Source organism: Pelophylax lessonae (assembly GCF_965119305.1).
Source record: "Pelophylax lessonae genome assembly, chromosome: 5".
Taxonomy (NCBI): Eukaryota; Metazoa; Chordata; class Amphibia; order Anura; family Ranidae; genus Pelophylax; species Pelophylax lessonae.
Genome location: NC_138772.1, coordinates 335,262,606 through 335,277,680, shown reverse-complemented (window position 1 = coordinate 335,277,680; position 15,075 = coordinate 335,262,606). Strand labels below are relative to the sequence as shown.

General features: G+C 43.8%; 1 protein-coding gene across 2 annotated transcripts in view; it reads right to left on the bottom strand.

Moving 5' to 3' along the window:
* The window catches only part of TMEM170B (transmembrane protein 170B), a 66,278-nt gene extending 51,881 nt beyond the window's left edge, over positions 1-14,397 (bottom strand). For both annotated transcript variants that reach the window (XR_014225335.1, XM_082259256.1), the window contains exon 1: positions 13,943-14,397. Coding sequence is in view for 1 of the 2 variants with exons in the window: in XM_082259256.1 (XP_082115382.1) it covers positions 13,943-14,039 (97 nt within the window). In the remaining variant the exon portion in view is untranslated. The remainder of the gene's footprint in view (positions 1-13,942) is intronic.
* Positions 14,398-15,075: the final 678 nt, after the last annotated feature.

Sequence of the window (15,075 nt, the reverse complement as noted above, 5' to 3'; positions counted from 1 at the left end):
CAACACAACGTCCGATTTTCGTTTAATTAGTACAGTTTTCATCCGAAAATAATCGTAAGAGCAAGACTAGGCATGCTCAGAAACGAAAGAACACATACAAAACAATTCAACACATGACATCACTTCTGAAGTTGAATTCTGTCATACGGGAAAGTAATCTCTTCACTTTCGATATGAGACTAGCAGGCAACAAATATCGGACGCAAGATCGTTCGATAATCTGATCGTGTGTACGAGGCTTTAGTTAGAAGATCGTCAAACAGGATAAGAACGTCAAGGATATAGCAGGAGCAGGGTCGCCCAGTGACATGTTTCGCGCTACACTAGCGCTTAGGCCTGGTACACACTGCAGGTGCAGGTTGCAGTTGATGCATATTCCAGGTGCATTTTTCTATACACATTTTTGATTCATTGAAGTCTATGGAACCAAAAACACAACCTGCTGGTCCCTGGTCCTTTCCATAAAATGCACAGATGCGAATGTGACCCATAAGAAACCACGTTGAATGGACTATAGTGTGTTTCTGCAAAACTAAAAAAGCACTAAAAAATGCATAGATGTGAACCAGGCCTTACTTATAGCAGTCTCAACCACTGCTGTCAAACACACTCATATAAAATACTCAGGGGGGTTGATTTACTAAAACTGGAGAGTGCAAAATCTGGTCCATTTCGGCATAGAAACCAATCCGCTTCCAGGTTTTATTGTCAAAGCTTAATTTGAAGTTAAAATCTGATTGGCTACCATGCACAGCTGCACTAGATTTTGCACTCTCTAGTTTTCGTAAATCCACCCCATTATCCCATCCACAGGTGAAACTGACAGGGCAATCAGGACAAAGGAGAAAGAAAAGAAGCCACCCACAAAAGTTGCACATGTATGTACTAGAAACAAAATAAAAATATACATATATCAACTTATAATACTTATAATAATCATCCAAAACCCTCAAAAGAGTAATAATATACAATCTTCCAATGCTAGATTAAAAACAAAAAAATACAATGCTTAGTATTATTTGTTTTTGTTACGTTTAATCCATGCCCAGCATTGCATTTTTTATTTTTACTCTTTTGAGGCTTGAGGGTGTTTAATATAAATTGATATATGTATATATTTCTTATTTTATTTCTAGCACACATGTGCAAATTTTGTGGGTGGCCTCTTTTCTTTCACCTTTTTCCTGTTTGCCCTGTCGGTTTCACCTGTAGATGGGATACTGAGCTGAGACTGCTATGAGTAGGGCTAGTGTAGTGCCAAACATGACAGCGGGTCACCCTGCTCCTCCGCTGATTTTCATGATGATTTTTGGCAATTAAAAAGGGTGATTTCCACACCTGGATTTCTGTTTTCTTTCAAGAATACTAGGTGTTTTCTTAAAGGCAGAGGGGACATGAAAGGTAGGGTGAGCTACACAAGTCCTACATAGTTGCAGCCTCTGCTATTAACCCCCATAGTGCCAGATGTTCAAAGATGTGGTCTTCCTTGGCATCACAGGATTATTACTGTAACCAGAAGCCATGAGAAAGTTAGAAATGCACCATCAAAGGTACATTATTGCACTGGTTCTGTATGCCTCTCCCCCCCCCCTCTTTTTTTTTATTTTATATATAAAATAAACTTCAGCTTGAACAATTCGATCTACATAACCTACCTAGGTGTTTCTGTGGGAAAAAAAATGAAAAGAGTATTGGATTGCCTTAACTAAGGAAGCATTGAAAGTCCTCAGTAATTTATACTATATCAACCACTGGAGGTCATACCTAGTAACAGTCCTACTCCATAAAATAGTGCAAAGTACATGGTGCTCCACTTACTACAACTCTAAGGCTGGCCATACACTATACAATTTTCTTGTTCAACTTTCCTTTAGATTTACCAAAACCATGTAATATAGGGTCAAACCTAAACACTTTCAATTTGTATGCAGTCAGGCAGGCCCTTGCACTACATAGTTTAAGGTAAATCCAATTGAATAAGAAAATTGTATAGTGTATGGCTAGCCTAAATGTAGGTTCACACTGAAGGCGGGTTTCAGCTGAACTCACACTATTTCAAACCAGAATTTCAGTCTGACTTTGGGGGAAATTTAACCACTTTAGCCCCGCTCACATGGAGGCTACTGCGGCAAAGTGCCGCGATCCCGTCCAGCGACGTAGACCTATGTCGCTGGACTCCGCCCCTTGTGGGCGGCGCTCGCGCGCCGCCGGAGGCTCGCTCCCGCTGTGTTCATTCACAGCGGGGTTCATTCACAGCGGGAGTCGGGCCAGGGGAGGAGCAGCGGCGATTGCCACTGCTCTGCCCCGATCGTCGGGGATCGAGTCTGGAGATCCGCCCGCTGTGTGTAAACACAGCAGGCGGATCTCCATAGTGACAGGGACTGACAGATCGGAGTGTTCAGCATAGCTGGACATCCGATCTGTCCTTCTGTCACACAGTCACCTCCCCCCCCCACACGTCAGTAAGCACCAGGCATACATTAACCTCCCTGGCGGTATGATTATGTCAGGAATTACATACCAAAAGCGGTACAATTGTTTTCATGGAAATTTGGCGTTATGTATTATAGGCCTACAATTCTTAGTAATTACTAACTTAAACCTGACCAAAACAAGAGTCTAGTGATAAATTTGAAACACAAACGCATGAATTATAATTGAATCAATAATATAATTTTATTATTTAATATATAATATATATAATAAAATTATATTATTGATTAGATTATAATTCATGCATTATATAATATATATATATGTGTGTGTGTGTGTGTGTGTGTATGTATATATATATATATATATATATATATATATATATATATATATATATACACACACATATATATATATATATGTGTAATATATAACGCATGAATTATAATTGAATCAATAATATAATTTTATATATATGTATATGTGTGTGTGTGCATATATATACATATATATATGTGTATGTATATATATATATATATATAATATAAAATGTGTTATGTGTTTTGTGCAACGTTTTTTTTTTTTTTTTCTTTTTAATTTCCCTCCCTAGTTCCGCTCCCATGCAGCATTGCTGCTGCAGGGAACGGAACTAGGAAGTGATCAGACCGACGGTGGACGGAGGAGCGGCGGGACTCTCTGCTGGCGATCTCAGCAATGAGAGATCATCGCTGGATCGTTAGGATAAGGTAAGAGAACACCGCTGCGCTCTCTGCCTATCCACCCCGAGCGTGACTCGGGGTTACCGCTCCTGATATGAAAAACCAACCCCGAGTCACGCTCGGGATTACCGCCTAGGAGGTTAACCCCTCCCTCTCCAATAAAATTAACCCCTTCCCTGCCAGTGTCATTTTTACAGTAACAGTGCATATATATAGCACTGATTACTGTAGAAATGTCACTGGTACCCCCAAAAGTGTCAAAAATGTCAGTTAAGGGTCCGATCTGTCCGCCGCAATGTCGCAGTCCCGCAAAAAAAAAAATCGCAGATCACCGCCATTACGCGTTAAAAAAAACCCACCAAAAATGACAGAAATCTTTCCCTTAGTTAGTAAACGCAATAACTTTTGCGCAAACCAATCAAAAATACGCTTCTTGCGATTTTTTTTACTAAACATAGGTAGCATAAAACAAATTGGCCAAAAATTTAAAAAAATTTTGATTTTTACATTTTTTTGGGGGGGAATTTCATATAAAAAAATGTGAAAAATATTGTTATTTTTTCAAAATAAACGCTCTTTTTTTGTTTATAGCGCAAAAAGTAAAAATTGCACAGGTGATCAAATACCACCAAAAGAAAGCTCTGTTTCTGGAAAAAAAAGGACGTAAATTTTGTTTGGGTACGGCATCGCACGACTGCGCAATTGTCAGTTAAAGTCGCACAGCGCCGAATCGCAAAAAGTGGCCTGGACGGAAGACAGCAAAATCCTCCGGTGGTAAAGTGGTTAAACAGACATCTGTGCGGGTTACTGCACAGGTATCTATTGAAATCTCCCCCGAAGTCGCCAAAAGTAGTGCAGAAACTGGCTTCCATTTACAGTAATATTCCATCTCTCAGTGATCCCAGGGAAAGCCACATCTATGAACATCTGGCACTATGGAGGTTAATAGCAGTGGCTGCAACTGCCAAAAAATCATCAAGGAAATAGCAGCGGAGGAGCAGGGTGACCCGCTGTCATGTTTGGCACTATACTAGCACCTACTCATAGCAGTCTCAGCTCAGTTTCCCATCTACAGGTGAAACTGACAGAGCAATCAGGAAAAAGGTGAAAGAAAAGAAGCCACCCACAAAATTTGCACATGTTTGTGCTAGAATTAAAATAAAAATATATACATATATCAACCTATAATAAACATCCTCAAGCCTCAAAAGAGTAAGGGTCCTTTCACACGGCCGCTCCGCTGCTTTCCGTGTGTCCGCAAATCATCCTATTTTTTTGCGGATGATTTGCGGACATCAATGTAAGTGAATGGCACTGCGGGTGTCAGCGGAATACCATCCGCTGACACCCGATTTTCCTCCTGTCAGTTCTGTTCCGTTTTTATGAACGGAACAGAACCCTATTTTTCCTTCCGTGTAAAAAACGGAAAGGAAGGAAAATCGGATGTCAGCGGTGTCATCCGCTGACATCCGCAGTGCCATATACTTACATTTTACATCCGTTTGCGGATGATATGCGGGCACACGGAGCGGATGACAGAAATGTCATCCGCTCCGTGGAAAAAAAAAAAAAAAAGTCCCGCAGCGGACCTTTCACACGGAGCGGCCGTGTGAAAGGAGCCTATTAATATAAAGTGCAATGCTGGATGTAACAAAAACAAAACATTGAAACATTGTATTATTTGTTTTTAATCTAACATTGGAAGATTGTATATTATTACTCTTTTGAGGGTTTTGGATGATTATTATAAGTATTATAAGTTGATATATGTATATTTTATTTTGTTTCTAGTACATACATGTGCAACTTTTGTGGGTGGTTTCTTTTCTTTCTCCTTTGTCCTGATTGCCCTGTCAGTTTCACCTGTGGATGGGATAATGGGGTGGATTTACTAAAACTAGAGAGTGCAAAATCTAGTGCAGCTGTGCATGGTACCCAATCAGATTCTAACTTCAAATTAAGCTTTGTCAATAAAACCTGGAAGCTGATTGGTTGCAATGCAGAAATGGACCAGATTTTGCACTCTCCAGTTTTAGTAAATCAACCCCACTGAGTATTTTATATAAGTGTGTTTGCCATCAGTGGTTGAGACTGCTATGAGTAAGGCCTGGTTCACACCTATACATTTTTTAGTGCGTTTTTAGTTTTGCTGAAACACACTACAGTCCATTCAGCATAGTTTCCTATGGTTCACGTTCACATCTATGCATTTTATGGAAAGGGCCAGGGACCAGCAGGTTGTGTCATTGGTTCCATAGACTTCAATGGATCAAAAACGTTTATTGATAAAAGCAAAATGCACCAACTGCAACCAATTCAGATGGTGCTATTGCCAGCAATAGGCTCCGATTTGGTATGCAATGACATGTCAAATCGGCTCAATGTAAATGTGGGCTTAATATAACCACACACTTGAACATAGTGTGGGGGGTTGGGTATTTACTAAAACTAGAACACAGAGTCTGGTGCATAGTAACCAATCAATTTCTAACTTCAGCTTGTTCAATTAGGCCCCTTTCACACGGGCGCACCGCTCGACAGAGTCCGTTCTGCTCAGCGGGGCATTGATCCGCCGATCCCCGCTGAGCAGGCGGATAACAGCTTAGTCTCTGCTCTGTGTGCAGAAACGGAGCTGTCAGATCCCCACTGTCCTCTATGGGGAGATCGGATAAGAACGGACTGCCTGTCCGTTCTCATTCGATCCCATCCAATCATATCCTCCAGACGGATGGAAAATAGGGTTTCCATCCATCCGGATTTCATGGATAGTATCGGATCGGATAGCAGCAGGTGTCAGTGGAGATGTCTCTGCTGACACCCGCTGCCCCATAGGGATGCATGGAGCATCCGATCAGAAGAACTGACAGGCGGATCGGATCTTCCGTGTGAAAGGGGCTTAAAGTGGAAATTTAGTCAGAAAATGATGTCCTGCTAGATCACTACAGGCTGGCCCCATTTGTAGGTATAGATATGTAAAACATTAAAAATAAGCGCTTATACTGTTTAAAATCCAGTAATACACTTTCTCACCCTGCTCTGCACAGTTGCTCTCCAATTTTAGGAATTATTAGGCACTGCTGAATTTGTAGAGGCTAATATGCTGACAGCCTTAAAGAGGAGTTCCAGTCACCTGTGGTAAAAATAAAGGCCGCAGCAGCTACAAAAAGTGTAGCTGCTGACTTTTAAAAAACAGCCACTCACCTGTCTCAGGATCCAGCGGTGAGCTCACCCCAGTCAGTCTCACCAGCTGTCTTCGTTCTCCGGCGCCGGCATCTTCACTATGGATACCCGACTGTGACAGCTTGCGGCTTCACAGCCAGATGTCCACTGCGCATGCGCGAGTCGCCTTGGGCATCGTGACTGGTGAATGCAGTCTTCTGGGACCTGTAAATGTTCTAGAAGACTGCAGGGGGGAGGGAGGGACGGGAACTTCCATTGCCGAGCGCCGCGGAAGTGGGAAGCAAGTACCTGTCAAAATCGGGTACCCGCTCCTAAAAAGTGGCTATTGTTTAAGAGGAGCGGGGAACAAGTCCTTAAAGCAGAACTTCCCTTTTTAGGTGGAGCTCGGCTTTAAAGCAGAATTAAACCTTCCAATCCTTTACAGCCAAGGAAGCTGCTTCTGCTTCTGCAACTACAATGGAGCTGCACATGTGATCAGTTATGACATCAGCCATTTGGTGGTTTGACAGTTTGGCTAAGGACACAAGTAAATGTTAGCAACCCTGGCACTCCAGAAATGTAACTGCTTTTTAAAACCTTTAAATTGATGGGTTTAGTTCCGCTTTATGATTTAGTGCTGTTCAGGGGCTCTTGGCTTCAGCAAAATGGCACCCTCCCACAATAAGAAACTGGAGCAATGCTAGAGGCAATTTGTAGCACACACTAATGTTGGTAGCATAAATATTATTGTGGAATGTATGTTCCTTGCTAAAGAGCATTATTTTTTATCAAGTTACGAGTAAAGTTCCGCTTTAAGCTTTGACAATAAAAGCTAGACGTTGATTGGCTAATATGCACAGCTGTGCAGCTGTTAAGACTTTCCCTCTCTGTACAATCTCCTTAGATTTACCAAAAATATGGGAAGTTAAGGCTCAAACTAAACCTAAACACCCCTCACATTTTTATAAATATTTTATTATATCTTTTCAAGTGACAACACTGAAGAAATGACACTTTGCTACAATGTAAATTAGTGAGTGTACAGCTTGTATAACCGTGGAAATTTGCTGTCCTCTCAGAATAACTCAACACACAGCCATTATTGTCTAAACCGCTGGCAACAAAAGTGAGTACACCCCTAAGTGAAAATGTCCAAATTGGGCCCAAAGTGTCAATATTTTGTGTGGCCACCATTATTTTCCAGCAGTGCCCTAACTCTCTTGGACATGGAGTTCACCAGAGTTTAACATGTTACCACTGGATTCCTCTTCCACTCCTCCATGATGACATCACCGAGCTGGTGGATGTTAGAGACCTTGCGCTCCTCCACCTTCCATTTGAGGATGCCCCACAGATGCTCAATATGGTTTAGGTCTGGAGACATGCTTGGCCAGTCCATCACCTTTACCCTCAGCTTTTTTATCAAAGCAGGGGTCATCTTAGACATGCATTTGGGGTCGTCGTCATGTTGGAATACTGCCTTGCGGCCCAGTCTCTGAAGGGAGGGGGTCATGCTCTGCTTCAGTATGTCACAGTACATGTTGGCATTCATGGTTCCCTCAATAAACTGTAGCTCCCTAGTGATGGCAGCACTCATGCAGCCCCAGACCATGACACTCCCACCGCCATGATTGACTGTAGGTAAGACACACTTGTCTTTGTACTCCACACCTGGTTGCCGCTACACATGCTTGACACCATCTGAATCAAATAAGTTTATCTTGGTCTCATCAGACCACAGGACATGGTTCCAGTAATCCATGTCCTAAGTCTGCTAGTCTTCAGCAAATGGTTTGCGGGCTTTCTTGTGCATCATCTTTAGAAGAGGCTTCCTTCTGGGATGACAGCCATGCAGACCAATTTGATGCAGTGTGCAGCGTATGGTCTGAGCACTGACCTGCTGACTCCCCACCCCTTCAACCTCTGCAGCAATGCTGGCAGCACTCATACGTCTATTTCCCAAAGACAACCTCTGGATATGACGCTCAGCACGTGCAATCAACTTCTTTGGTCAACCATGGCGAGGCCTGTTCTGAGTGGAACCTGTCCTGTTAAACCGCTGTATGCCTTGGCAACCATGCTGCAGCTCAGTTTCAGGGTCCTGGCAATCTTCCTATAGGCTAGGCCATCTTTATGTAGAGCAACAATTTTTTTTCAGATCCTCAGAGAGTCCTTTGCCATGAGGTGCCATGTTGAACTTCTAGTGACCAGTATGAGAGAGTGAGAGCGATAACACCAAATTTAACACACCTGCTCCCCATTCACACCTGAGACCTTGTAACACTAAAGCCCCGTACACACGTACCGATGGTCGGCTTACAAATGTTCCTCTTTTCTCCCCGGGATGTCGGTGTCTGCTGAAAAGTGCAAAGACAGCACAAGGACAGCACAAGAATTTTGTCCGCCGACTGCAGAAGTGATGTCATGTAATGGTTAACTTTCCCTGTGTTTTCTATTTTCTGAGCATGCCCAGTCTTGCAAATCTGCGGTCTGTCGGCCGAATTGTGTACTGACAGGCGAACAATCGTCCGTTCTGGTGTCGGCATACAAATATTTTCATGTTTGCACGAAAGACTTTTGTCCGCGGATTGTGCGCAGACATCTGTCGGAGGCACCATACTAACACGCGTACAATCGGCAGATCCTTCGTCCACCGACGTTTGTATGCCGACGATCGGTACGTGTGTACGGGCCTTAATGAGTAACAGGGAGGGAAAATGGCTAATTGGGCCCAATTTGGCCATTTTGATTTAGAGGTGTACTCGCTTTTGTTGCCAGCGGTTTAGACAATAATGGCTGTGTGTTGAGTTATCGAGGGGACAGCATATTTACACTGTTATACAAGCTGTACACTCACTACTTTACATTGTAGCAAAGTATAATTTCTTCAGTGTTGTCACATGAAAATATATAATAAAATATTTACAAAAATGTGAGGGGTGTACTCACTTTTATGTCTCCCTTTTTTTTGCTAGCACTTAAAATACATCTTAAAGCGGTTGTAAACCCTAAAAAATAAAAAGAAAACAAGACAAAGGCATAATGAGCTAGTATGCATCGCATACAAGCCCATTATGTGTAACTTACCTTAGAACGAAGCCCCGACACAGACCCCCGGACATCGCTGCGGGCACTGCCATGATCCCTCGCCGTCTCTTCCAGGTTCAGCGGCTCCGGCGCGGTGATTGGCCGGAAGAGACTGCTCCGGCGCGATGATTGGCCGGAGCTGCGATGACGTCACTCCCGCGCGTACGCGATTTTCCGGCAAACTAATTGAAGATCCCCCCGAACCTTCAGAGTGCATGCGCCGCTCGCGCGAGCGGCTGCATGCACTGTAAATATCTCCTAAACCATGCCGGTTTAGGAGATATTATTTGTACCTACAGGTAAGCCTTATTATAGGCTTACCTGTAGGTAAAAGTGTCAAAAAGCGGGATACTACCGCTTTAAGTGGGAGTAGTGTCACCTCTTTTCTCTCCCCCCTATTTGGGGTGCTGTTTGGCGGCCCCCCCCCCCCAGTGAAGTTTTCTGGCTCGTCCAGCCTCCAGTGTTCTGGTCCGGTTGGTGTTTGGCCACATGAAGTGAGACTCTGTTGGATTCTCCTGGGATACAATCTATTTTTGTAAATCCATGATGAGTATGTGCATTGAATGGACAAAATTGATGATGAATATTTTTTGTAAATATATATTATGTATGTCTATTTTCTTTCCTTTTTTAGTAACCCACTTTTACTACACCCCTCCAAATCCTTGAAGAAGCCGACAAAGGTGAAACACGTTGGGATAAGTTACCCCTCCTTGTGTGATATGATTACATATATGTAGCTGTTTTATATTACCATCTAAGTATAATTGTGTACATACATATGTAGGGGTCTCTATCTTCGGGTTTTTGATGATGTGTTATCATTAGGTGTCTAATGTTTTTAAGGGGGACACAAAAATTCCCCAGCTCTATAGCTTTGAAAATGTTTAATCAATGCATGTGTACTGATAATTATACTGAGAGGAGGTTCAACACCATTAAAGTCCCACTAGTTTTTCATTTTGTACAATTGTTCCTTTTTGGGATGTGGAGTTGACGTGGTCAGCCAGGACCAGATATGCTTTTTCTAAGCTAAACAATTTATTTCATTTGTACCCAGTCGGGCAGGCCTGTGTGCTACATAGGTGTAGATTTACATGACATTATGCAATCAGATTATAAAATGTACGGTCCACTTCACACGTTCCTTTTGACTTGCAGGCAATTAGTAAAAGGAATGCTGCTTGGATGCTATAGCTGTAGAATTCTCATCACAAAGGCCCTTAAAAACATCTCTACCCAAAGTCAAAAACAAGATTGTTAACTACAACAAAAGATCCCACTTTGTATTCAGGGACAGTGCTAACAAACATAAAAGAACTCTGAAAACATTCTATGTCCCCATTTCCAGAGCCAAGTAACAGAGGTAATGCCTTGGATGCCAAAATACCAAGAAGACTTTGCAGAGCTTGAGAATGAATGAGCGACCACCATGCCATATGAATGCCATTCTGTCTTCATTCTCACCTTTGTTCTAAGATCTGTATTTTATAATCATAGCAATAGATATGTAACTATTTACTGTATTGTACAGTAGGTCCTGACCTATTTTCAATGCACCCCCCCCCCCTCGGTTTATTGGATTATTTAGGGGACATTGTACATAGGCATTTGTACTTTGCTTCTAGCATGGGCTTGTGAAGCATTTCTGAACAATCTGGTGTTCAGTAGTGGATCTTATGTGGTGGTATACATCCTCTGCAAATTGCTCAAGTGGTGATCTTAGGTGATATTGAAACAATGCTTCCAGGTATAGGAAGTTTGTCTTGTGTAGGATCATTTGCTTATTTTCCTTTAGGCCTCGTTCACACCATGGTGCAGAGACATCAGTTTTTCTGCACACATTCTGCAAGGGCTCAAAGAAAACAATGGTTCTCTAATGCCTTGTTTCCACTGAGCAGAAAGGTTCGGGTCGTTACAGTTTGGAAGGGTTAGAATGGTCTGGCCTATTCAGGTGAGCGTTTCCACTGCAAGTCGGACCGCCAGGGGCCATGCGGGGTTTACACCAAATGTGGTGTTTGTTTTGCGCTTTTGTTTGACATGAGCATTGAAGTTTTCCTGTCTGCCAATCAGTGGAATGTATCGTGTGACACCAGTAGCTTCGCCCTAACCATACCGTACCATTTCCTATGGCCCTACATCTGAAGCAGGACCAGGAATGGTGCAGTTTGGTTCGGTTGTATGGGCCACTTTCATAATGGAAACACTCAAAATAGCATACCGTACCGAACCAACCCGAACCGATCCGCTCAGTGAAAACGAGGCATATGTGCCCTGTTTACACCACAACGTGCATCATTTTTTTTGCGCAGGAGTCTGCAACGTGTATGCAGTTTTCTGCACGGGAAAAAAAGCTGACATGAAATTAACATTGGTGTGAACAGGGCACATAACTGATGCAAATGAAAACTGATGTCAACATGCATAAAGAATCACTGAAACACGCATGAAAACGGATGTAAACTGATGTGAAACTGATATAAATTCATGTCTCTGCAAGTGAAATTTGTGTGTTTTTTCCCATCAGTTTAATATGAACGAACCCTTAAGCCCCTTTTACATAGTTGGTTTGATCAAGTTCTCAGGTGGGCCTGATAGGATGCTCCATGTAAGTCCCCTTTCATCTCTTCGCTGATCCCCACTAAGCAGGTCCATGTCCACTCAGCTATGCAGAGCAGACACGGACACAACTCGCTCTCTTCTATAGGGCGGTTGAATGGAAATGTACTACATGTTAGTTTCCATCCTATTGTCATCCGATCTGCCAGACGGATGGTGAACGTATCCCCATCTGTCCGTTTTTTAGCAGACCGGATACCAGCCGGTGTAAGCAGACACGTCCGCTGACATTCGCTCCCCCACAGAGAGGTATGGATGGTCCGATCAGGTCCACCTGAAAAACAGAAAGGCAAACCCGATTGGTACGCTGATGTTAAAGGGGGCCTAAAGCCCCGTACCGATTGTCGGCCGAACGATCGGCTGTCTTTTGTCCGGTGCTGTTTTGTTGGTTGAAAAGTGCTCAAGACTGCACACAAATTTTGTCGGCCAACAACAACTAACTGCAGAAGTTATGTCATGTTCTGGTCAACTTTCCGTGTGTTTTTTCTTCATTAAGCATGCCCAGTCTTGATCATCACATTTTTGTCAGCCGAAATCTCTACTGACTGACGAACAATCGGCCGTTCTTTGTTGGCCAACAAAAATTTTAAAGCCTGCACACCATATTCTGTTCGGCTGAAAAGTCGCAGTCGGTTGTCGGAAGCATCATACTAGCAAGCCGACAATCGGCCGATCGGACGTTGGCCGAATATTTACGGCCGACAATCGGTACGTGTGTACGGGGCTTTAGTCTAAATGCTGTAGGATGTAAACATCAAACTACCTTTGAGTCCATCTAGGTCTGGAAAATAATTGGAAAAGGTCTGTGTCCATTTCCGTTATTCCTGACCTAAGCATGAAGGATCAGAGGTAGTCTAATGTAAGCGAATGCATGTCTGTTTACATCTGGCCGCTCAAAGATCTAAGTTGGGTCCAGAAAGCATTTGTACATTACCTTCAATTGACTTGAAGTATATCCAGGTCTTGGGAAAAAAAAAAATGTCTTTTCTATTTTTTTGGGCCTAAACATGATGGATCATTCAATTCAGCATGTGCCTGTTTACATCTGATTACCATGCAGGTCTAGAAAAAAAAAAAAACATGGAAAAGGTCTGTGTTGTTTTCTGTTATTCAGACCTAAACGTGACGGATCTAGGTAGTCTGATGTAAACAGATCTGACCACACATAGATCTAATATTGGTCTGAAAACCCCTGCAGCTAAATAAACCCATGGATGTGACACTGGTTCCAGTCTGCTCTGATTCAGCTGGGGGTCTGTCCACGGACTACCTCCTGATGGACCAGGGATGGTCCATGTTAAAGGGGCCTTAGTAAGAATGATACAAAGGCTGCTATTGCTGACCACCTTTTTACCCCTTTACGCCTAGCCTGAAGTCCCTTTAGGTCTTTTTGCTTTGGGGTGGGAAGGGCCGTCTGATCACTGTGATTGGCTGTTACAGTGATCACATGATTGGTAGCCTCCCTTTGACAGCTCGGTCACTGTGCTGGCTACCCATGGACCCATATGTGGGCATTAAAGCCTACCCTCCTTGCCACCATACATATGTGTTACAAAGCAAGAAATAAAATGTTACCACTTGTAAAGCTAATAATGGCTTACTAGGAAGAACACTGATAAGCCAGACTTTTATAGCACCCCCCATGAAGTCTGGGGCAGATGCCCTAATTTTACCCTGTCATTGATTGGGACCCACAAAAGCCTTTTGCACCAACATCCTCCATGTCATGTAAACTTTACCAATCAATGCACAAAGGACAGAAACAGAGCTGCAGTAAACAATAGATGCTCCATGCCCCCATTACCATATGCAGCCCTCCAGGAGAGCAGAATGCGCTATTAATGACCCCCTGATAGGGGGCGCCATTCCTGCTGCGCTATCCATGGTGCTGAAGGCTAAATAAGCTGAAATAACTGGCCACTTACCGGTCAGGCTCCTCAGCACTGTCCCGTGAGCCCAGAGGCTCAGGACTTGTTGTACAGACAGGTTGATCATGGACAAGTCCTCCTTCTCCGCTTTCATTTTCGGTCCCTAGTTGATCGTCAGCCGACAGGGTGCTGGAGGAGGTCCCGGGGCTCCCAGACAGCTGCTGCTCCTCTTCCTCCAGCAGCAGCAAAAGGAGCTCAAGAAGCAGGAGGCCAAGTAAGGATGGCCGGGGGATGAGAGGGGGGCGCAGCTGGACCGGGGACGACAAGCAGCCTCGCAGGGGAGACATTGAGGAAGAGGAACCCCAGCCTGGTGGACTTCTTACAGGCAGCCAGAGAGGTGCTACCGCCCTGAGTACACAGCACACACCAACCTTCTACACACTGTGTGTGTGCCGAGCAACCAACCTGCATCCTCCACCATCATCAGATGTCCCCTCCTTCCTCCCATCATCATCCGAGTCACCATCATCATCCTGGAGGAGGAGACTGGAGCGTCTACATGGAGCATCCCTCCTGTCCCTTCTATACCATCCCTCCTGTCCCTTCTATATCATCCCTCCTGTCCCTTCTATACCATCCCTCCTGTCCCTTCTATACTATTCCTCCTGTCCCTTCTATACCATCCCTCCTGTCCCTTCTATATCATCCCTCCTGTCCCTTCTATACTATCCCTTCTGTCCCTTCTATACTATCCCTTCTGTCCCTTCTATACTATCCCTTCTGTCCCTTCTATACCATCCCTCCTGTCCCTTCTATATCATCCCTCCTGTCCCTTCTATACTATCCCTTCTGTCCCTTCTATACTATCCCTTCTGTCCCTTCTATACTATCCCTTCTGTCCCTTCTATATCATTCCTCCTGTCCCTTCTATACCATCCCTCCTGTACCTTCTATACCATCCCTCCTGTACCTTCTATACCATCCCTTCTATACCATCCCTTCTGTCCCTTCTATACCACCCCTCCTGTCCCTTCTATACTATCCCTTCTGTCCCTTCTATATCATTCCTCCTGTCCCTTCTATACCATCCCTCCTGTCCCTTCTATACTATCCCTTCTGTCCCTTCTATACCATCCCTCCTGTACCTTCTATACCATCCCTCCTGTCCCTTCTATACCATCCCTCCTGTC